The following is a 26,170-nucleotide window of genomic DNA, read 5'->3' as shown; positions in this document are numbered from 1 at the left end:
CACTGTAGTTTCCTTACAGTTTACTATTTCCAACCCCTAACCTCAAAAAAATAAATAAATAAATAAATCACAACCCCCCCCCCCCTCCCTCTCCCTCACTCTCACTCTCTCTCTCTCTCTCTCTCTCTCTCTCTCTCTCACACACACACACACACACACACACACACACACACACACACACACACACACACTGGATCTTGTAACCCAATACTCTGCCACTGTCAGGTATTCCAACTCTGTTGCCATCACCTTTATACTTTACGACCTCCATGTTTCTTCTTGAATCATAAATCACACACACGTGCATGTGTGCAGACCACATCCGAAAATATTGCATTATCTGTTTCTGATGTGATCAGAGAACTCCTTCTGCCTTAGAAGTGCAATAAACATGAAAGTTTAGATAAATGTGACATGACCGAGCATAACTGTGAACAACATTGCTACAGTCCCTGTCATAACACTGAATTTACAAATTTGTTCAATGTGAACATGTTAGCTGTGTGTAAAATAGGGTGATCGAATGAGGTAATGCAGTGGTTAGCACACCAGATTCGCATTCGAACAATGGTCCAGATACCTATGTGGACTTCCTGATTTGTGTTTCTGCGATTTCCCTAAATCACTTATAGCAAGTTCCAGGATGGCTCCTTTGAAAGGGCACAGGTGATTCCTTTCCACATCCTTTTATAATCAATCAAAGCCCGTGTTCGCTATCTAATGACTACGTTGTTGATGGGACATTAAAATCTGATCTTCCTTCTTCCTTTTTACATCTGTTGTTGTATGAAAGAAGAAAACTACAGCTTTAGTTGGAATAGATTGTAATGTTATACTATCAGTTCCATGCTTGAACACAGGTGGGAGAAGACTGTTGTGCGAGAATGTGTGCAGCAAACTACTGTTCTGCAAGTAACTATTTTGATGACCTTACTATTCCATAAGCCATGTTTCAAGCCCACCTCTCTCTCTCTCTCTCTCTCTCTCACCACACTCATCCATCCATTGAATGTAGAACATTTTGAATGTATGCTGATCAGCCAGAGCATTAAGACCACCAACCTACTATCGATACAAACCCGTTCACACAATAGCAATGTCACCTGGTGAGGAATGACTGCTAGTCAGGCAGGTGCATGGTATCAGTGAGCATGCTGGAAATTATGTAGAGTGGGGAATGCGCACAATCTGTCTGAGTTCGACCGAGGGCAGAATGTGATGGCCTGGAGACTCAACAAGACCATTTTGGAAACTGCACAACTTTTCAGGTATTCGAGAAGTGCTGTGTTGAGTAAAACCACATCCAGACATTGTGGGGTTGGGCAGCCACCCCCTCATTACAGATATCAGACACAACATAGGTTGGGCAGGACTGGCTAAACAGGATAGGTGGCAAGCTGACACAACTAACATCACACTTTAGTGCTGGGCAGAGCACAAGCGTGTCTGAACACAAAGTGCACTGCACTCCTGATGATGGGCCTCTGCAGCTGATGACCCATGCATGTGCCAATGTCAACACCGCAACAACGGCAACAACGGCAACAACAACTGAAATGAGGACATGACCATCAGCACTGAATGCTGGGGCAGTGGCAGAGCATTGCATGGTCTTGTAATCCCAATACCTTCCTCACCATGCCAATTGGAGGACACAAATCTGTCATGTTCCAGGGAAACAGCTTCTTGACACGTGTACTGCAGGACAGAGACTAGCTGGTGGATGCTCCTTTATGCTCTGGGGAACATTCATGTGAGCCTCTGAGGGTCCAACGGATTTCCCAACGGCAATGGAATTTTTCAACAAGATAATTTGCCATGTCATAAAACCAAGAGTGTGATGGAGTGGTTCGAGGAACACAGTGGTGATTTCCAATTGATGTGCTGCCCCCACCCCCTGACTCACCACATCTGCACCTGATCAAACACATCTGGATGAGATTGAATGTGGCATCAGAGCTCATCGTCCCTCTCCCTAGAATTTATGGGAATTAGGTGACCTACATGTGCAAATGTGGTGCCAACTCCCAAGCGACCTACCAAGGGCTCATTGCTTCCATGCCACAATGTGTTGCCGCTGTTATCCATGCCAAAGGTGGACATACTGGCTATTAGGTAGGTGTTCATAATGTTCTGGCTGATCACTGTAACTTAATTTGAAAATGTTTGCCAGTTTGCATTGGAAGTGTCACAGCTGAAAACTGACATTGATTTTATTTTCGATTTAACATCTGAGTTGCCCAGTAGCTGGATCAGAATAACAAAGTGATTGAAGTCTAATTGTTTACAGGGATGCTACTATAGCAACAACTAAACACAGAGCGTGCTTGGTCATGCCTTTTGTTCTGTTTGTTTAACTAAGCTTGCAATGGAAGTGTGCAGAAAAACGTGGTAGCTAGCCAGAAAATGTAGCAATCTGTTCATGTTTTGTGTGGTTAGAAGAAGAGAGAGAATTTTGTGAATCTACTGCCTCCAACAAAAGTAGTCAAAACAATTGCAGATGTTTCGAAGATTTATAAAACTACTGTTGTGAAAGTTTATAAGGAAAAATACTGTGCAGAACAGGAAAGGGGTGGTTCACCTAAGTTATGGACATATGGTAAAAAGAGGAGAACAGAACAGCGAATAATGAACTTACCAACAAGATTGTGTTCATCGTCACACTTACAGATAGAACAAGAGGAAATAACATCCAGCTGTAACAAAAGATAAAAGAATCTATGCAACAGTTGTCAGAATGCTCAGTTACAGGGAGATTATAATGAGCACACCTAATGCACGCGTGATCGCCATCTTCAGCAGCTCAGTTGGAGGTGTGCTTGCTTACTTGCGTGACTGAGTGTGTGTGTGTGTGTGTGTGTGTGTGTGTGTGTGTGTGTGTGTGTGTGTGTGTGTGTGTGTGTGTGTTTCTGAAGGTGGCTTTGGCCGAAAACTTATTTTTTGTGGGATTAGGGTTTGGACATAGTAAGCTGTAAGGAAACTACAGTGAAAACAAAAGTAAGGATGGTTACTTTGCTATTTACAATTTTTTTAGACAAAAGTCATGGTAAATGTAGTAGTACAGAAAGTACAGTTGATAAACACACTTACAACAACATTCTGTGTAACTACATGCCAGATATTCGGCTAATAATTTCAATCAAAGAATTTTATATTATTGAACGATACGCCATTATATTTTGATGAATATATTATTACAGAAGTTCATGGCCTAACCCTTTATTCATTTATGGGCCAAAATTTGATTCAGTAATAGACTATTCCCTCTTGTATTGTAATTGTGAACATCACTACTGTATGAATGATTTTATATCCTCAGAGAATAAATGCAACTATTATGTTGTTGTTGTATTTAAAGCTTTTTAAATAGAATGAAATAACATGTATGAAACCCAAAATTACTTTTCTCTTGCACAATTCAATATTTGACTGTGTATAAGGAGTTAACCCAAAATATCATTCTTTACGACAGCAACGAAGGGAAGTACAGATTCTATAACAATGAAAACAATCAATTTTTGACAATTTAACTAGATAAATAAAAAATCTACTCAAGTTTTTTATCTATCCAGCTGAAGTACAGATCCTCATATTTTGATAGTCATAATTATTTTATGCCAAAAGTAGCAGACACTACTAACCAGTTTAACAGTTCCATGAAAACTCTAGTTGCAGTGTGTTACAACTGATGGGTCATGACATTATGGGCAGATGAGAGTTAGCTTACAGCACCACCACAACTCTGACAATACAGGCTAGAGGGTAGTCATAGCACATGGGGAAAAAAATAATTCCAAAATAAAAGGACAAAGCAATCAGCAAAATTAAGGAAGGTATAATCATCAATATTGTCTTGCATTGTATTTTGTCTCTATCTTGTCTAACTCTTCTGTACCTCTATACAAAGAGAAAACAACAAAGATAAGCCAAATTATTCAGGCTACCACTGTTATCACAACCCTTCTAAATGAGTTTGCTCAACTCTGATAAAATAATTTTTCTTTATATTAAATGGCAATTCCTTCCATTAATTACATATGCTCTTCATACAGGGTGACAATTATTGAACTACACGAAAAGAAACTCAAATTAGTTACGAACAACGGCATGTACACACTTTATTCAACATATAAACATCACTACAGATATTGGGATTTATGTTATAATATGCTTGATACACCTGCCATCATTGGCAATGATGTGGCACTGATGAATAGCAAAATTCTCCATGTCCCACTGAAGTGTTGGAACATCAATGCTGTTGATGACCTCCTGTATGGCTGTTTTCAGTTCGACAATGGTTTTGGCATTATTGCTGTACACCTCATCTTTAATATAGCCCCACAAAATGAAGTCACAAGCGTTCAGATCCAGAGAATATGGAGACTAATCAACGCCCATGCCAGTGGCCTCCAGGTACCGCAGAATCAGAATGCGGTACCCAAAGTGCTTCTCCAGGACATCAAACACACTCCTGCTTCAATGGTGTAGAGCTCAGTCTCGTATGAACCACACCTTGTCAAAATCAGGGTCACTTTGGATAATGAGGATGCAATCATCTTCCAAAACCTTCAAACCGTTCGATAGTCACCATGCCATCAAGGAATATTGCACCATTTATTCTGTGGCTGGACTTACACATCATACACCCGTTGGGGGTGAAGAAATCTCTTGATCATGAAATGTGGATTCTCAGTCCATCAATGGGGCAAATTTTGCTTATGATTAACTCATCCTAGTGGCAGTGGGCTTTGTTACTAAACCATACCACACTGTGCACACCAATTCCCATCATGCCCAGTTGCCAACCATACAGTTTGAACATCCTAATGCATACCATACAGAAGTTATGATGATTTTATTTCATATAGTTCAATAATTGTCACCCTGTACATAGCCAATTTGCTGTGTTAGTGATGATGTAATAGGGAAGAAACCTTTACCTACACTTCCTCATAGTGACAACAACAACTGGATAAAACTAATGAGGAAAACTGAAAGAAGAAAGGCAAGGAAAATGCTCTGCTACATGTTACCTGGACCATATTAAATGTCACATATTCTTACCATTCCGGGGCATGAAGTGCAATTTGTATATAAGTTCCACTGCTGGCACAAGAAAGGCGAGAGTTTTTCCAGAACCAGTTTTAGCTGAACCAACCATGTCCCTGCCCTCCAAGAGAGGAGGAATTGCTCGTGACTGGATCTCTGTCATTGTAGTGAATCCCATGTCAGCAATTGCTTTCAAGGTGTTCTCACAGACCTTGTCAGCCAATGACTCAAATGTTCTGTTGCTCAGTATCTCCAACGCAATCCCTGAACCTGGTACTGTAGGGAAAGAACACATTTGTTAGAATTAACTATCAAAAAAGTTCCTTATAGAACAACAGCCAGTACAATACTTTTTTCTTTATTTTTGCATGGCACTCAATAAAATCCAAGAGACAATATAGTTTCAAAGGCAAAATTCATTTCTCAGTTTATACAATTGCTATATGGTTTATGAACAAATGTAGATATCAGCAAAGTTGCATCATCACAAGTTACATACATAAAACCTAAACTAAATTCCACCCGAACAGGCCTCCGGCACCGACCAACTGTCATGTCATCCTCAGCTGACAGGAAGCAGATGTAGAGGGGCGTGTGGTCAGCACACTGCTCTCCTGGCTGTTGTCAGTTTCCATGGCCTGAGCCACTACTTCTCAGTCAAGTAACTCCTCAATTGGCTGTACAGAGGCTGAGTGCACCCCACTTGCTAACAGTGTGCAGCAGGCCCGGACAGTCACCCATCTAAGTACTAGCCCAGCCTGAAAGAGCTTAACTTTGGTTATCAGAAGGGAACTGCTGTTACCATTGTGCAAGGGTGATGCGGCAAGACAGAAAATTTGTGCTAAGTAATAATAGCATCTACTATTCAAGTGATTAATTCCTGCATCACTTTTCTTAGAATCGGCCACTTTTACCCCATCTGCTGCCACACATTGTGATGTATGTTTCACCGACAGGCCAGGCCACGGCTTCAGGCGTGAGGCTCTGCTGTGGCCACCGGTGGGTGCATGGAGCCGGGCATGAGACTGTGCTGTGGCCAGCGGCTGCCTCATGTCAGTCAACGTGTTATAAGCTACTGTATGACAGAAAAGGATCCTTGTTCCTTTCTAAAGTTTCCCATTTTATCCACCTTCTATTATGTAGTCAGCGCAGGGAAAGATGATGTGGAGCCAATGTCTATCTCTGGCATTTATTGAGGTTTAATATTAGCATCTCTGAACACCGATTTACATCTATGTACATAATCTAAAACCACTGTGAAAAGCATGCCAGAGGGTTCTTACCACTGCATCACATTTTATGGTTTCTTCCTGGCCCAGCTGTGTACAGAGCACAGGAAAACAAATGCTTAATGCCTTTGTACTAATCTTGTCTTCACAGTCACTGCAGAGTAATATGTAAGTTGCTGAAGTATTTTTTGTACACTCTCCATTCAATCTCTTGATGATGATGTTAGATTTGCGGAGCACTCAACTGCGCGGTCATCAGCGCCTGTACAAGTCCCAATTTTTACACAGTCTAATTTTTTACACAGTCCAATCTAGCCATTGTCACGAATGACGATTATGATGACAACACAAACACCCAGTCCCCGGGCAGAGAAAATCCCCAACCAGGCCGGAAATTGAACGCGGGACCCAGTGATCCACAGGCAGCAATGCTAACTACTAGTCCATGAGCTTGGACATACGCTCTTGAGACTTTGTAAATAATCCTTTGCAGGATAATTGGCTGCAATCTTCGACCGTCTGTTAGTTAAGCTTTTTATTCATTTCTGTGATGCTCTCTCATGAGAGAAAGAAATCTGTGATCCTTCATGCTTCCCATAGTTAAATCCAGTCAATAGTGTATGGTTTTTCTGTGTAATCAATGGATTTTGATAAAAGTCTGCTACGATAGCCATTGAAGGTTTCACACAGTTGTTTTGACAGACAAATTTCTTTCAGCATCCTTTCATCTACAGCTGTATGCTTTCTTATACATCTATTATGCTGTAATCACCGCTTCTTTGGAAGTTTCTTTATAGTGAATGTTTAACTCCAACAGTCTCTTCCATTACGAACTGTTCTAATGTCTGATGAACTACTATTTAAATTGAACCCACAGTATGTCTAAATGCTCCTGTCCAGACAAAGCTAAGAGTTCCTAACTGGGATAGGACACTACAGCATCTTTATCTAGGTTATTGAACATTACATCTTTCTATTTGTTTTAGTTCCCCTTCACATTTTAGTAATCATTGCTTCTACAACTGCCACATGGCTAATAATACCAATTTCAATGCAGACTCCATCAAAAAGGTATGATCTACCTATTGTCTTTAGATCTTAGTTAATTTATTTCCACAATGAGTAGGAATCTGAACTATATGTTCCAAGTAGTTTTCAGGAAAATATTTAGTATTATTCCACAGGATGTTTTGTCACACCCACCCCTTACATAATTAAAATTATCACCATCAATTGTTGGATGATGAAAGTCTCCTCCAATAATGACAATATGGTTGGGAAACACGAAATGGTGAGTTGAGGCTTTTTTTATGAAGTTTCTGTTCACATCTGGGGTGATTTCTGTGGCCAATAGTATGATTAAATGATAAGTTTATGCTCATCCTTGACACTGAGTCTTGCCCAATCAATCTCCATTCAGTTTCAATTTCTATCTCGGTGGGTCCGAGTTTCTAGTGCACAGCGACAGATGCACCAATTTCATTTCCAATTAGCCTATCCTTTCAATATACACTTCCATTTTCCCCAAAAATTTCACTGTTGTCAATTTTGGACTCTAGCCCAATTTCTGTACATAGTCTTATATAAGCATCACTGTCTTTTTTAGGATTGTCTCAAACTCTGGAACTTTGCTGTGAACGCTCTGACAAGTGATCAGCTGGATTTTGATCCTGTCACCTGTGGGGATCATTGCTTCGGGTCTTACACGAATGCTTACCACAATCCCCATCCCCATCAGCCACCAGACTGGTCTGATTCACTCCACTACAACCTCTACTCTTGTGCCAATCTCTTCATCTCTGAGGAGCACTTATATCTGACGGCCTCGACTGCTTGTTATACATATTCCAACCTCTATCTCCTTCTACTGTTTCTACTCTCCACAGTTTCATCTAGAACCAAGGAAGTTATTCCCTTATGTCTTAATACATTTTCTATCATTCTTTCCCTTCTTCCTGTCAGCTTTTTCCACATACTTCTTTCCTCACTGATTCGCTGAGCACCTCCTCAGGGTCCAGCCGGGTGCAATTGTTTTTGAAACAATATTTTGACAGCGTACCTCACCATCAGCTTCAGGTTATATCTGTAGATTCAATGTCTTTGCTATATCCCACCTCCCTTCTACTTTTATCACCCCCTCCCCCCCACCCCCCCGACCTTTCTTTCACTGCCAGTTGCACACTGCGACAGGTGGAATGTGTGTAAGGTGGTGGTGGTGGTGGTGGTGGTGGTGGTGGTGGTGGTGGCGGCGGCGGCGGCGGTGGCAGCGGTGGGGTGGGGGTGTGGGTGGGGGGGAGGGAAGGAGGTAGTGCCGCTGGATGCTGAGCACGAACTCTGGTCCCTCAGCACTCATGTGGCCTGTGACAGGTGCGGAAGTCACACTCAGCCAATGCTATAATTTTAGTTGGCTGAATGTTGCGTGCCAAGCATTGCTGAGAGTGAACCCAGTGTCTCTGTTGATAATCCCATCAGCCACTTGCACGTCAATAGCCTCTTCCAGAACACAGCCCCAAAACGGCAAGGTCTGTTTCTTCGTACTTCATGGAGTCCCCTGCATACAATGATAATGGCATATCAGCCATAAGACAGCAAAATTACCACAGTCCTGACTTGATGCAACATTAAATGTGTTTTCCGTCCACCTCCAAAAACACTTGCCCAATTAGGTACAACAAAAGATGAGATGGGGCCCAAACCCATGTGTTTACTGAATTCTATATACGAGGGTTGGAACTTAAATAGTGGTAACTATTTACTCACAACCGATACAAAAGTGTTTCATGCTTGCACCTGATACTGTCCTTCAAAGTAGTCACCAGCACTGTGTCGAACCCATTTCCAGTGATGTGGAAGGCATAGTAAACTGTTAGCAGAGCCTGTTCTGTTGATGGTGCGAATGGAGCAGTCTACTGCCTGTCGAATTTCTGGAACAGTTCTGATGCAAATGCCACAAAGTGGTTCCTTCATCTTCGGAAGCAAATCGAAGTCACAAGGAGTTAAGTCCAGGGCACATGGTGAATGGTACAGTAATTCGCAGTCCCACTAACTGAACAGAGCAGCCACAACTTGTGCTGTATGCGCCTGTGCACTGTCATGCAAAATGATCGGTGGGTTGCGCAGAAAGTGTCACCACTTCTTTCTCAAAGCTGGTCACAGGTGATGCTCCAAAAATGAACAGTAATACTGTGCATTGACGGTCTGCCGTGTAGGAACGTAATATGTTAGGATAACACCATCACAGTCGTACACGAGAGTCACCGTAACTGTCACCATACTGGGACTCTGATGCACTTTCAACTATTGCGGCGACACATAATGACCCCATTGGTGTTTCAGTTTTGGCTCGTACGATGTGGCCCATGTCATCCAGTGTTACAATACGGCATAAGAAAGCCTCTCCTTCGCACTCATAGCGCTCCAAGTGCATCTGAGCAGTGCCGTAATACATCTATTTCTGCATTTCCGTCAAGTCATGCAGAACTCATCATGGTGCAATTTTTCGCATGCCCAGGCATTTCTTCAGGATGCTTCCGCAGTGGTAAAAGATGACAGACATGTCACCTGCTATATACTTCACGAATTCATATAAATAGTTCTGTCTCACTTCTTTTTATGCACTAAGCGGTATTTATATTCAGAAACACAGTGCGGGAATCTATTTGCATCCACAACATATTTCACCTGACAGCTGAGGAATCATCCGTTCATACATGGACGAGTGCAACTCGCATACTGCGTACAACATTCAATCTCAAAAATTCCATGTTTCATGCCTTTCACACTAGTTCATCTACCCATTCTTCTGACGTATGTACCAGCCTGTGGCCTTAAAATGCCACAAGCACACTGCAGACCGGATAGGCTTGACCACACCAGTGCATGTGTTGCAAACACGTTGTGATTGTGGTGGCTGGAGTCTTTGGTTGTCCTTACTCAGGTTCCAGCTTTGTTTCTCACCTCCCACAAAGATTTGCAATTTGAGTTCTAGAAAATTTTAAGACAGTATTACTAACAAAATTCCGAGTTGTTCTAGATTCTTCAATTTTCTGTACCAATGTGCTCCATTTTCAGTTTATGCTGTGAATGTGTACAAATGATTTTCTCATTAAATGTTGACTTTCACTGCTGGCTCTACTCTTTTATTCAGTAATACATGGTAGCACTAACAAACTATCCATTCTACTTCAACAACCCACAAAACATAATACACGGCACATTTACAACAAAATATACATACGTTTTTTCCCAATGTCCTGGCTATCATTTTCTGCGTTCTCCATAGCTTCATTTCCAGATTCTCTCTCTACATCTGCATTCTCTGCTTGTTCTTCACTATCTTCTTCCTCTTCCTCAATTTTCTTTTTCTTTTTTTTCTTTTTCTTCTCATCTGCAATGAAAAAATTTAGTTTGACAACAATATTAACAAAGACTTGAACTTATATGCTATAAAGAAGAAGCAAGTCAAACATGTACTAATGTACTAGATAACTAAATCTGATTTAGTTGTAGTGAATTAATGGCGGTTGGGTTGGGTTGATTTGGGGGAAGAGACCAAACAGCGAGGTCATCGGTCTAATTGGATAAGGGAAGGATGGGAAAATAAGTCAGCCATGCCCTGTCAAAGGAACCATCCCAGTATTTGCCTGAAGCGATTAAGGGAAATCATCGAAAACCTAAATCAGGATGGCCAGATGCAGGTTTGAACCATCGTCCTCCCGAATGTGAGTCCAGTGTGCTACCAATGTGCCACCTCACTTGGTGTGAATTAATGCCTGATAGGTGTAATGGCAAACATTTTCCACAGACTGGATTTCTGGGATGCAGCACTGGAACACAACTGACATTTTTATCTACACACATAAGGACTTTACAAACCAGCTAGTGAGTTAGCAACTTTTACACTCTTGCTACTTTGTTCACCGTTCACTGCTAAATACAGAACATCTGAAAACTTGTTATTAATCATAAACTCCAAGAAGACACTTGGTGCAGTGGCTGATGAAAGCAGTAGAATGAATAGAAGTTCAAAACTTTGGATCAATATCCACTACCGGTCTTTCCCCAGCAAATAAGGCAGTGTACACCGTCACAGTTGTTGCCAGTCTGTGTTGTCTTTGCTGCACTGCAGTCAGTGGGACTAAATAGGGAGTCATCAGTCCCTCCTCAGTCAAAAGATTGTTCATCTGGCAAAGCAACATCACCCAGAAACTTCATCAATTATGAAATTACATAGGAGTGGCCAAAAGAGGCACCGAAACAATGTTTATGCTAGTGCCGAGGAACAATTTGAAGACAAGTGAAAGTGCATGGTTCAGGACAATATCAGTCACAGCAGACAAAGGATCTCCCAGGACTCATCTGCAGCAACAGAGGCATCACCTTTACCTGACCCCCTCCTCCTCCCAACCCAATTAAAGGCTAAGGCAGTCATACAATACAGAATTCCCTCTAACTAGGAGATTTATAATAGTGAAAGTGAGGAGGCTAAAAACATAATGGGACATTAAAGTGAGAGGAATAATCAGGTCAGTAGGTGGCTGGGCTACCCATGGCTCTGCAAACAATGGCGGCTGTGCTTGCCACAGCCATCCCATCCTCAATCCATTACAGGAAAAGTTTTAAAGAGTGGAATAGTATCAATATTCATCAGAGGGTTACCCCTAAAAAGAAAATAGGGTGTGGCAGAGAGATGTGCTAACCACACCCAAAATCCATTGAAACATAGTAAAAGAGGGATGGCCCTAGCAGCCAGCAACAGAGGTAGGTTCAAGGGTCACCCAGAACCACCATGTGGCAGAAGAGAGACTTCAACTTCAACCACCACGCCCCCACTCCGAAACTAGTTTAAAATGTTACAACTGGGAATAAAAGCCACTTTCATGAACACAGAGGAACACTTCAACTGCATGCATCTCTTCCCATAACCACTTCCGCAGTCCTTCCCACCTCCCTTAAGTTCCCAACACAAGGTGTGATGCACTCCGTGTTGAGGGGTGCATGTCACATGGGAAGATGTTCTGTGAATGGAGCCTACATCTGTGAATTGCTTGGCAGAGTGTACGTCCCATTGCACCTGTAGGGGTTTTTTTTTTCCACTGCACTCATATATGGAGTGTGCGAAGAATGACTGTTTAAATGCCTCCATGTGAGCTTTAATCAAGCAAATCTTGTCCTTACAACCCCTACAAAAGTGTAGGGGTTGTAGTACAGAGTAGTCATCATTTAAAGCTGGTTCTTGAAACTTTGTCACTACGCTTCCTCAGGATAGCTTACATCTATATTCAAAGATGTCTGCCAGATCACTTTCTTCAGCATTTTTGTAACACTCTCCCATGGATCAAACATACTGTGACCATACATTTTGTCCTTCTCTGTATATGTTCAATACCCCCTGTTGGTCCTATAAACAGAAGTCTATCACCTGCTTTACCCATGACTGGGCCTATGTGCTCAGTCCATTCCGTATGCCTACGAAGTGTTACACCCAAGCACATGTGTGAGTTAACCGATTACAACTGTCACTCACACACATTATAGTCATAAACTACTATATTTTTCCATTTTGAAAAGAGCGCAACTTTAACTTTCTGGACAGTTAAACCAAGGTGCCAATCTCTGCTCCACTTTGAAATCTTATCATGTACTGAATGACACAGAGGCTGCTCATTTTCACTAAAGACCTTCAAATATCTCTAAAACTACACATCAGAACAAAAAACACTGTAAATTCAATTTGGATGTCTGAGAGGGGAACACCCAAAGATACCACACTGAAACCGCCACCAAACCACACGCGTGGGTGGCAGGGAGGGGTACTACGAAATCTTTAATGAGAACCCCAGTTTTTTATTGCAGATCATGATTCTAGGGCAAAATCTACATAGGTTTTGTCTGAAGCGTTTTCTTTGTTTTTTCACAGATGGTGCTGTAATCAGAGGAATAGAAATGAGTACTTTATCATAATTTACGACATGCTACTAATGGCCCTTGAATACCCAAAGGCATGTGGGACCCCACATCAATGTTCGAGGATTGGATGAGTCCATATTTTATAACTCGTAATTGGAAACCACATTCATAATGTTGTACTCTCCAACAGAGTTTGCTGCCAGTACATTTACCTATCATTTGGTGAACAGACATGTAACTGGACATTAATGTTGCAGCCTCAGAAAAAAATTTAAAAAAATGAAATAATGATCCTGATTTATGGAGAATGTTGAAGCTGCTGTACACTGAGTGTTTTCTAGAGGAAGCTCACTCTCATTTGTTCTTTTAAAAGATTGTGAACATCTTATGTCTGATGAAAGCATACAGACCAACAAAAGGGTACAAAGCAAACATGTTATAGCAGAAGCTAATGAGTACCAGGCAATTAAACCACAATTCCAATGTGCCTGTAGATAATACTGTCACAATACTGCATCACCATAAGTATCATCCATATCATGTGTCACTGCATCAAGAACTTCATGGCACTGATTTCCATAACCGAGTAGTGTTTTGCGAATGGGCATATCAAAAAATGCCAATGACCTGCACATTCTTTGCTGAATTACTACTTTCCAATGACTCTGCATTCACAAACCATGGTAGAGTTAACTGGCATAAAATGCATTACTGGACTGTAGACAATCCCTCATAGTTGATCAACGTCCTTGGTTGGTTAACGTATGGATGGCATCATGGGGAGCAAACTCATTGGTCGGTATTTTATTGAGGGCACTTTGAATGGACACAATTATCAAAATTTTTGGAACAGGAACTACTATTGTTACTGCAGGAAGTTACCCTGGACATTCAACAACATACATGGTTTCAGCATGATGGCTGACAGTGCATTACGCAACTGAAGCATGGGCGGTATTAGATTGTCTTTACACAGGTCGGTGAATCAGCAGAGTTGGTCGTATTACTTGGCCCACTAGGTCGCCGGATTTCTTTCTGTGGGTTGTTTAAAAGATAAGGTGTACCAACAAGTGCCAAAGTGCCATGAAGACATGGGCAACCACATCACAAAAGCCTGTGCAGACACTTCCTGTGTACAGTCATTTGAAAAGCTGTTCACTAAATGTATTGCAGTTGGCGGTATTATGTTTGGACACTTAGTCTAATTGATAAAGTATAGTAGCATTCACCTCAAGCCATGGACACAATTGCACACTGAGTAATCCCCTGTTCAATATATCAGAGGAATACAACACTGCAATTGGAGTTTCCAATTACAAGTTGTAAAATACTGACCTGTCATACCCTCTCAGCATGGAGATGAGGTCCCACATGCCATTGGATATTCAAGGGCCATTGAGTAGCACATTGTAAATTACGATTGTGTAACCACTTCTATTCCTCCAACTAGAGCACCATCTCTACCAAAACGAAGAAAATGCTTGAGACGAAATGTGTCTAATTTTGCCATAGAATCATTTCCTGCAATAAAAAACAGAGGTTCCCAATGAAGATTTCAAATTTGCCTCCCATCACCCACACATAAGGTGGGTGGGGGTGGGGGGTGGGCAGTGTGGTATCACTGGATGTCCTCCTCAGAGGCAAACAAATTAGAATTATAACTTTTTTTTCCATTTGATGTATGGTTTTTGAGATATTTCAAAGTCTCCTGTTACAATATGCCACTTGTTTCAGAAAGAACTTCATTGTAGATAACTACATCATCTGCAAAATGTCTGAGGTAACTATTAATGTTGTCTGCAAGGTCATTAACTTAAAACCTGAACAGCAAAGATCTTAACACACTCATCTGGGGCACATTCAAAGTGACTTCTACATCCCCATCCAAGATAACTTCGTGCATCCTCCCTATCAAAAACATTCTCAATACAGTCACAAATTTCACTTGATACTATATATGACTGTAATTTTGATAATACTGCCTTGATAGAAAGCTTTCAGTATATCATGCAAGAAATGTGAAAGTTGGGTTTCACAAGATCGATGTTTTTGGAACCCATGGAGGAGGTCATTCTTATCGAGGTATCTCATTATATTTGTGTTCAGAATGTGTTGTAACATTCTACAATAAATCCTTGTTACTTGCCCACTTGTAAATAGGTGTGCCCTGCACTTTCTTCCAGCTACGGGGCATGCAGGCCCTGGAGCTTTGTTCAGTTTTAACAACTTCAGATGCTTCTCAATCACACTGACATGAACACTTATTCCACACATCTTTTCAGTGATTTGAGGACTAAATTGAGGCAGTTCTCCTGGGTTTCCCTTTGTAAAGGAACATTTGAAATGGAGTTAAGCAGTTCTGCTTTCCTATCCTCCATTTCAGTTCTTGCCTCATCCACGAGAGAGTGGACACTAACTTTAGTGCCACCAACAGCCTTATTCAGCTTTTATGAAAGATCATTTGGCAATATTCTGCTATGGTGGTCACTGAATGTTGGCCGCATTGCTGTCTTGACAGCTAAATGTGTCTCATTTAGCACCTATCTATAGCCATATGCTTTGTTTTCCTCATATTATGCATTTGCCTCTGTCTTTAGAAGTTTCTTTACAGTGACTGCATACTATGGAGGGCCCCTACCACTATGAATTGTTCTGGGAAACTTCATCAACAGTTCCTCCACATACTTCTATCCTGTAAGGTTTCAAGTCCTTCATTGAGATACGACACTACACACTACCGCTTTTTTATCTAGGTCATTGAGCGTATATATCTTTTGACTTGTTTTAGAGCCCTTTGTACTTAGGTAATCATTACTGCTACAGCTGCCTCATGGTAACTGATACCAGTTCTCACATGCACATCCCCAAGGATGTCAGGTCTATCTGTCGCCCTTAGATGTAATATAGGGGGAATCAAAAAGGACTTCACAACTTTAGAATGATACAGAAATTTATTGAGATAGCATACAGAATCCGTAGATTTGTCATTTTGTAGTAAACAACCTCAAGTTTGAGTCACATAGTGCTTCAGTACCCCACTCTGCCACCCGGAGCACCAGCATAGTGCACGCTCCCTGTGTTTATTGGTTTCAGGAAACAAACTCTGCAACAAATTTGGCGTAAATTTTGCATCAAATATATGTTTATGACAGCCCTGAAGTCTGTGTGTTTTGTGCCCTTAGCAAATCTAAGCTGTACAGTCCATTCTTCTTCATGGAAAAAACTGTTGCTGGTATTGTGTATCTGGATATGTTTGAAAAATGTTTTATTGTTCTGGTTAGTACTTGTTAGTACTTACTACAATCAAAGTGGGCTGTATTTATCTGTGTAAAGTGTTCAACATTCTGCATATTTCATAGCACCGAATTTCTAGTGTAAAATAAGCATGACGGCAATGAGTTTTGTGCTCGGTTTGAACTCTTCTTCGGATACAATGTTGGTGAGGAAACACAATAACATGAAGATGACTGAGATGGAATGGTTTGCCACCAGCTAGATGGTGCATCACCTCAGCTTCTCACAAAAGTTCGAGGTTTCCTCAAAAATTGCTTCCCAGGTCAGTGGACTTGCTGTGAAGGTCCGATTGCATGGCCACCTCGCTCCCCAGACTTGACACCACTGGATTCCTTTCTCTGGGGTTTCATTGAAGACTGTGTGTATGTGCCTCCCCTCCAAACAACTTAGCCAACCGCAAAAACTGAATCTATGCTGCTGTTGCACAAGATAAGCCTGATATGCTGCATCAAGTGTGTGAAGAAATTGATTATCGCACAATTTCATCTCAAGTCGTACAATGCATGTCAATTCACTATCATGAATTTATCTGGAAAAAAATATATGTTAGCCCTCTCTGTATCATATACATTTAAAAAATAAAATATTTTCATTTTATCTTAATTTTTGTAAATGATACAGTCACTTGAAAATGTATATTTTGTAAGTAACTCTTAAAACAGTAGAGAACTAAAAAATATAACTAATAAACCAAAAGACTGGAGACCTGGCAGATGTTTTGCTTTAAAGCTTGGTTTGGTGAGGGGTGTGGACATGAAAAAAAGACATAAGAATGTGGCGTTTATGAAAAGTGGAACACACTTCACAATTGTTGGAAAACTGTCAGAGGTATTGCAGAAATATCTTGGCCCTCAAGTAGCTGTGTTACCAACACAATGATTGTGGAGCAATTGCTGTACTCGCTACAACAAGAAATTTAGTGATAATGCACCTGTATGATCATCATCGCCAAGATGTGAAACTGAAGAAGACAGTGTGGGGTGATTTTTGCATCACCCCACACAGGTTTTACAGAACTAGAGAAGAACTCTGACCCTACTTTTGGACCATTTAACCCAAATGGCTGGGTTAACTGAACTATATATCAGGGTTAATTGGAACTCTCATTTAAATAAATGAATTACGAGATCCTAAATAATAAAAATTATTCCAACAACATTAATAACTGTGCTAAATTTACCTTCATAAGTGTATTAATGAAAAACAAATCATAGAAATGAAAGTAGTGCATACTGAATTCTGCAACTTCAATCTAGAACCAAATCATGTATTCGTAGTGAGTCCTAGTGCCCTGTATTAGACGGGGTAGTTTGCAATTATTTGACTTGAAGCAACAAAGGTATTAGGAAAGTGTCCAATTCCACCCATCTGCTTTGACCTATTATGGTGGAAATGCCTACTTCCAGGCCATACAAAATGGTGATTATGATGTCACTACATACCCATTCCAACAAACTTCAACAAAAATAAAAATGAAACAAGAACATCTCACTTCAACAATAAAACGAAACTAACCAGATAACTACGAAAATAGGGAGTTGATGGTGGGGACATGCTAAGTATACAACAATACAAAACATCACATCATACCAGAACCAAAATCGAACACTTCACTCAAAACCAGAATCGAACACTTCACTCTACCTGTAGGCCTATAGCTCAAACAAAGCCCACGATACCGAAAAATCAATATCAGCAATTCTGAAAAGTATAATCTGCTATTTCCTTTGACCAATATAGCACAAATGAAGCCCTCAATACCAGGAAATTGGCACCTTCACTCTGAAAAGTGGGATCAGACATTACCCTTGACCAATATAGCATAGCACCAGCTCTCAACACCTAATGACAATCCACAAACAAACAAAAAACCACAACCACAACACACCACTGAAACCATAACCCCAATAACTCCAAAACTAAAAACCCCCGTATTCACTAGAGCAATTACAATCCAACTGCAATACAAGAAATGTAAAACAGACGGAACATCACAATTACTATACAATAAAACCAAAACAAAAATTAACTAGCAACAAAAGCCTCCTGACTAAACACATAAACAACAGAAAAAAGAGGTAACAACTCACTGAAAACACTTCCAAATCCACATTACAGACCTTACTACCCACAGTCAAATAAACCCAAGTTACCACAGTGATAACGCAGACTCAAACCATCTTAAAGTAGCTTAAGCGATAATGTAAAAGATCAGTACATAGCCATGCTCTTCACTGATAAGTGTGTACTATACCGCAAAATAGACACATTCGGTATCATGCAAAAAAACTACTTGTTGAATACATACGTTTGTTGGATTCTTCATCGTTTTCGTGTTTCCTTTTCGCTGTATCATTCTGGAGAGATTCTTTTGTCACAAGCGTGGGCAACGTATCTTCTGCACTTTCATCTATGCCTGAAATGGTAATTACACAACTATAGTTTTTCCAGTAGGCCTGATCATGTAGGGTGTGAACTTCAAGCAACAAATATAGAACTCTCTTGTACACACTCCTTCACATTATTACACACATCACATAAAACCATCTCCACAAACAAATGTAGTTTCTGTCAGTCACTTCACCAGTAGCAGATGTAATGGAGAACATGAGGGTTGGACAGATTTATTTCACCGATAATATTCGGAACTGTACTCCACTTTATAGTAAAAGACAAGTCAATATTTACACGTTTGATTTTACAATAATTCCGGATACAATACAGTAAAGATGAGGTGTCTTGAATATCACAAAGTACTATTAATCCGCAGATTGACTGTAAAGTTATACGCAGACAGTACGTTCAATACATAACATAAGGTAAGTGTGGTATTTCCACTAGTGTATACTACCTTTCAATCAACAAATGTCAAAAATTGTTAGGCTAAATGATGCAAACAGCATGAAAATCAAATATACATCCTAGTACTAAGATATATTTTACTTTTCAATTAGTTCCTAACTTGAAATGCACATAAACAACAAACACGATATGGATGTAAACACGACGCCTTACTTTCTTCGGTGTCCTGTGCCTTCGTCTGCAGAAGTTTAAGCTTCTTCTTCTCACGCTTTTTTATCTTACGCATCAAAACTTTCTCTGGCAAAGGCATGTTGACTGCTGAGTAAGGTTTTAAACTTAAACACTGCAACGCAATCACAACATAACCTCCACAATCCACACGCAACGTCCACTACACGAACACACGTTTTTTAGAGTTACACCAAAGATATGTTAGCTGCAGAGTTCTGCGCATGGAGGTAAGAATCCATGGTTCTGCACATGCTATTGTCCTACTAGCCAACGAGAACGAGCGGCTCCAAGTCCAAAGAGGTTCCATAGCGTGGAAAGCTAGCATCACGTTCGGCTTAATGGAAAGTGACGTCAAAATCACACACTAACATAACGGTCGCGACACTCACTGCTGTAAAAGTTGTTACCGTTTGTGTTGTAGTTTATGCAGGTTAACGCAGCTAAATGACAGGTAACACGATTTAAGGGAAAAAATAAACTTATCCTTTATTCGCACAACACATATTAATACATCTGACTACCAAATTATATTACGTTGCCCCATTAACAAACACGGAACATGTACGTTCCATAGAGTCTAATGCACTCTGCACATCATATCTTGTGCGCCACTATACACGATGGAAAATGTTTGTTCACATATCCCCAACACTCCCCCTTGAACAAATATTTTCAGGTTCTCAACACTATACATCCCAGGTTAAACCATAATGTTTCACCAGCTTCTGAAATTTTTCCTTACTGAGAGGCTTGGTTAGGAGATCAGCTAACACTTCTTCCGTGCATAGATAACTGAGGATTATATTCCTCTGTTCCACATGATGTCTTATAAAGTGATGCCTTATATCAATATGTTTGGATCTTACGCTGCTGACACTATTTTTTGCAAGTTCAATAGCTCTCATATTGTCACAAAATATCATAGTTGGCTTTAATGTTGGAGGGAATTCTATTTCACTCATCAGTATACAGATCCAAAGAGCTTCTTGGATAGTGTAGGACAAGGCCATATATTCAGCTTCTACAGTACTCAAAGCAACAGTTATTTGTCTCTTACAAGACCATGAAATCAATCCTCCCATTAGTCTAAAGCAACTTATAGTGATGGAGTGTCTGCTTTCCAACTCATTTCCCCAGTCAGCATCACTATATCCTTCCAACTTTACATTTCCAGTTTTAGAATATTTTAACTTATAATCAGTAATTCCATTTAAATATCTGAATATTCTCTTGACTGCCATCCAGTGCTTTTCTCTCGGATCACTGCAAAACTTGCTTACTGTACTTGTGGCAAATGCAATGTCTGGTCTCGAAGTCTGTGCTAAGTACAGTAGACTTCCTACAGCTTCAAAATAGGGTACACTTTCCTTACATTTCTTGTCATCATCAGTTATTAGCAGTTTTGCATTGTTTTCCATAGGAGAAGAAACAGGTTTACAATTTTCCATGTTGAACTTTTCTAAGATCTTCCTTGTGTACAGAGATTGATCAATCCATAATTCTCCTCTGTTGGCACTTCTTAGAACCTTCATGCATATGAATCTTCATGTAAAGGAAGACTTATTAATCCATCAAGTGGATGTGAAAACAGCCTACCTGAATGGAAGACTGAAAGAGGAAATATATGTGATTCCACCTTCATCAACCGTGATCTTCTTAGAATCTTCATGCATATTAAATTCTGACCATAACTGTTCTTTAAAAAAGTCCATCTGGCTTTCACTATTGGTTAAAATTAAAAAAAATCGGCTACCCATATGGCCATGACTGCAATTTCTTCATTGCTCCTTTTATGATATATGCTGGGATCTGTCTTTGACTGTAACATGCCTAGTTTTATCAAACTTTTGTGCAAACTTTTATTCCAGCAATGGCCACTCTGCTTTAATCCATATATGCCTTTCTTCAAACGCCAAATTCTCCTTTTCCCTTGATAAGGTCGCTTAACAGCATCAGGTGGAATCACATATATTTCCTCTTCCAGTCTTCCGTTCAGGTAGGCTGTTTTCACATCCACTTGATGGATTAATAAGTCTTCCTTTACAGCCAGAGCTAAAAGGTATCTTAATGATAAATACTTCACCACTGGTGAGAAAGTTTCATTGTAATCTATTCCTTCTTTCTGGGAACATCCTTTAACTACTAATCTGGCTTTGAATTTTGGTATTGCTCTCTCAGGAATTTTAACACCAAACACCCATCTTGTTCTTAGTGGCTTTTTATTTTCAGGCATGTCAACCCATTCATATGTATCATTATCCACAAAAGATTGCAGCTCCTTTTCAATAGCCTTTTTCCAATCTTGACCATTTGAACTTGCTAAAGCTTCATCAACTGTGATTGGTTCATTGTTGATTATTTGGGCAGCATACATTTCATAATCTGGATATTCTTTTGGTTTTGCTATATGTGAAGACCGCCTTAAACTGACTTCCTCTGTTGAATCTTCTTCCTCAATTTGATTCTCGGGTGGCACATCAGGTTCCTCTTTATTCTCGTCTTCCTCTGTTTCAGTTTCCATCTCCGTTTCAGCACTATCACACATTATGCTTGGTTGTATTACTGTGTCATTTTGACTACTTTCCTTTATTTTAGGTCTATAATCCTCCAAAAATACTACATCTCTACTACTTATTACCTTCTTATTCACAGGATTATAAAATCTGTAGCCTTTTGAATCCTCACAGTAGCCAACAAAAATATATTTTTGAGATTTTGCATCCCACTTTCCTCTCACTGGTCTTGCAATCTGAACTATGGCTTCACATCCAAAGACTTAGATGTGGCTTCTTCCCAGTCCATACTTCATAAGGTGTCTTGTGTCTCACAGCTTTGGTAGGTGATCTGTTAATTAAATACACTGCTGTTGACACAGCCTCTGCCCAAAAACACTTAGGTAGTTCAGCATCGCTTAACGTATTTCTTGCCTTTTCTGCAATGGTTCTGTTGGCTCGTTCTGCAACTCCATTCTGAGAATGACTGTAGCGAATGGCAGTCTGATGTCTAATACCCATTCCATTCAACTGTTCCTTAAACCGTCTGTTTACATATTCTGATCCATTGTCTGCTCTAATGATTTTAATTTTCTCCCCAGTCTGTCTTTCGACCATTTTGCAATAAACAACAAATACAACATTCACTTGATCCTTGCTAATTATAAATTAAACATGCATGTATCTAGAAAAATCATCTATGAATGTCAGGAAATAAAAGCTACCCCCTAAGGATTCATTCCCCATAGGTCCACAGAGATCTGAATGTGTGAGTTGCAAGACTTTGGTAGATCTGCTCTGACTCGATTTAAATGGCAATCTAACCTGCTTCCCTTACAAACACACATCACCTTGAACATTATTCGTTCTATAATTTTCCACCCCAGCTGCCATATTCTTGAGTAAAGTCATACTTTTCCTATTCAAATGTCCAAGTCTCCTATGCCACGAAAAACCTTTTGCAGCATAAACAGAGTGATTTCCTGTTTCAGCAGTATTTTGAACTGTATTCACTTTGTAAATACCTCTAACATTACTTGCAGTAGCTGCAATGTCACCACAAGGGTCTATCACTTTGGCTCCCTCTATATCAAAGATAACTTTATTACCCTTCTTTACTATTTCGCTTACTGACAACAAATTAGTTGCAATATTCTTTACACAATGTGCATCATGAGCAGTAACAATTTCCTTTTCCCCATTCACAAACAAATTAAGATCCACTTTTCCTGCGAGTTCACACCTTACCTTAGATCCCTCAACTGTAGAAATTCCAATGGCAGTCCTTGACTGAACATCATACAAACCAGACGGAGCTTTGTTAATGTGCACAGATGCTCCTGAATCTAGAAACCATTCAGCATGATGGTCACTCGCTTCATTAAAAGAGTAAAAATCAGAAAATGCCTTACCTTTATCAATAGTCTTTCTCTCAGGACTACTGGAATTAACATGCTTCTTTTCTTTTATACTTAACTTTTCGTTACACTTTGAAGCAATTTTCTGGCATCTGAAACATCTTATTGGCTTCTTCTTCTTGTACTTAGAGTATAAACCCGACGCTGTTTCTTTTTCTGAAGCATTAGAATCTGGTTCATTCTTCACGTCCTGTAGAATCTTTACCTTCACACTGTCCACTGTAATGGATATTCCTGAACTTTCCAAACCCATAATCACTGGCGAATATTTCTCAGGTAGTCCAGCTAACAATAAAATTCCAATCCATTTATCCGCCATTTCAAAACCAGTATTCCTCAGACGATTGGAGATTGAAATTATTTTATTCACATATTCATCGACGCTTTTACACTTATTCAGTCTTGTGGTTATCAGCTCATGGAGTAATCCTACTTTTCTGGTTAAACCACCATGTTCAAATCCGTTTTTCAGTTTGTCCCATACCTCCTTAGCTGACATAGCCTTTTCTATGTGAACATAATTCCCTGGCTCAATCAAAAGGATTAGTTTTGATTTCGCCTTCTGATCCTTAGTAGCAAAACTTGATTCCGTAGGTGCAAATTTACCATTTACGAAGTCCCAAAGTCATCCAGGTGCAAATACGCCTCAACGGCAAATTTCCAGGCTCTATTTGCGGTATCTGTGTTGTACACATTTTAAAATTATTTTCTTCTTCGTATAGGGTACACCATCCAAGTTAATACGAACTTCTGCGCACCTTTTGCGCAAATACACGTCACCTTAAAGCTTATTATTTCTTTAATCCAGTACCTGGGCCCATAACTTGTTGTAGTTTATGCAGGTTAACGCAGCTAAATGACAGGTAACACGACTTAAGGGACAAAATAAACTTATGCTTTATTCGCGCAACACATACTAATACATCTGACTACCAAATTATATTGCGTTGCCCCATCAACAAACACGGAACATGTATATTCCATAGAGTCTAATGCACTCTGCACATCATATGGACGCTGGAAAATGTTTGTTCACATATCCCCAACAGTTTGTCAGATGGAGCGACACTAGCGCTTCAGGCGACGAGTAAGGTGAACATCATACGCGTAGTAAGCATAATGTTTGTTTTCCAACCATTTACGATATATTTGAGTTATTTGTTGCCTCCAATGGTTTGTGTAGTATCAGAAGGCATATATGTTTCTCAAAATGATTCTAAAATAAGCGCAAGTATGGACAAAAACCATGAATCGAGTGGCAAGCTACAACACATACGTGAAGAAACACTTGTGATGTTGGATAGAGTTGCAGCTTACTACATTGATATCAAAAGAATATAAACACACAGATTCGCACATAAGAAGCGCAGACATGTTCCTCTATATGTAAAAGCGATCGACAGCTCATTTATCGTTCTGTAGGCCTATTGTGTTTGTCATTGTCGCTTGTTGCCACAAGTACGACCTTCATCTTTATATTATTATAAGTGGGACAAGCAACTGCCAAACAGGGGGAGAAATATGTTGAAAACATTATAATGAGCTGATTACATTACATTTCACGCAATACCAAATACTTGAATAATTTTCAAACAATCTGTCAGTGAACCAGGTGCTAACAAAATAATGTCATCACACGAAGGAAGCAAGAAAAATTAAGTGACTAACAACAGACACCTACCCCCATGAACCATGGACCTTGCCATTAGTGGGGAGGCTTGCGTGCCTCAGCGATACAGATGGCCGTACCATAGGTGCAACCACAACGGAGGGGTATCTGTTGAGAGGCCGGACAAACCTGTGGTTCCTGAAGAGGGGCAGCAGCCTTTTCAGTAGTTGCAGGGGCAACAGTCTGGATGATTGACTGATCTGGCCTTCTAACACTAACCAAAATGGCCTTGCTGTGCTGGTACTGCAAATGGCTGAAAGCAAGGGGAAACTACAGCCCTAATTTTTCCTGAGGGCATGCAGCTTTACTGTATGGTTAAATGATGATTGCGTCCTCTTGGGTAAAATATTCCGGAGGTAAAATAGTCCCCCATTCAGATCTCCGGGCGGGGACTACTCAGGAGGACGTCGTTATCAGGAGAAGAAAACTGGCGTTCTACGGATCGGAGCGTGAAATGTCAGATCCCTTAATCGGGCAGGTGGATTAGAAAATTTAAAAAGGGAAATGGATAGGTTGAAGTTAGATATGGTGCGAATTAGTGAAGTTTGGTGGCAGGAGGAACAAGACTTCTGGTCAGGTGAATACAGGGTTATAAATACAAAATCAAATAGGGGTAATGCAGGAGCAGGTTTAATAATGAATAAAAAAATAGGAGTGCGGGTAAGCTACTACCAACGGCATAGTGAACGCATTATTGTGGCCAAGATAGACATGAAGCCCATGCCTACTGCAGTAGTACAAGTTTATATGCCAACTAGCTCTGCGGATGATGAAGAAATTGATGAAATGCATGATGAGATAAAAGAAATTATTCAGGTAGTGAAGGGAGACGAAAATTTAATAGTCATGTGTGACTGGAATTCGAGAGTAGGAAGAGGGAGAGAAGGATACATAGTGAGTGAATATGGATTGGGGGAGAGAAATGAAAGAGGAAGCCATCTGGTAGAATTTTGCACAGAGCATAACTTAATCATAGCTAACACTTCCATAATGAGATTTTCACTCCGCAGAGGAGTGTGCGCTGATATGAAACTTCCTGGCAGATTAAAACTGTGTGCCCGACCGAGACTCAAA

The 26,170-nt window shown here is 40.2% G+C and overlaps 1 protein-coding gene across 1 annotated transcript in view; it reads right to left on the bottom strand.

Annotated features, from left to right (window-relative positions):
* The window catches only part of LOC124545292 (probable ATP-dependent RNA helicase pitchoune), a 53,264-nt gene extending 33,538 nt beyond the window's left edge, over window positions 1-19,726 (bottom strand). The window contains exons 1-4 of the mRNA XM_047124189.1: window positions 19,500-19,726; window positions 18,793-18,900; window positions 10,519-10,668; window positions 5,068-5,328 (exon numbers count right to left, since the gene is read on the bottom strand). Of these exons, the coding sequence (XP_046980145.1) occupies window positions 5,068-5,328; window positions 10,519-10,668; window positions 18,793-18,900; window positions 19,500-19,596 (616 nt within the window). The 5' untranslated portion in view covers window positions 19,597-19,726. The remainder of the gene's footprint in view (window positions 1-5,067; window positions 5,329-10,518; window positions 10,669-18,792; window positions 18,901-19,499) is intronic.
* Window positions 19,727-26,170: the final 6,444 nt, after the last annotated feature.

This window comes from Schistocerca americana, chromosome 1 (assembly GCF_021461395.2).
Source record: "Schistocerca americana isolate TAMUIC-IGC-003095 chromosome 1, iqSchAmer2.1, whole genome shotgun sequence".
Taxonomy (NCBI): Eukaryota; Metazoa; Arthropoda; class Insecta; order Orthoptera; family Acrididae; genus Schistocerca; species Schistocerca americana.
This window is presented reverse-complemented; position numbering and strand designations above follow the sequence as displayed.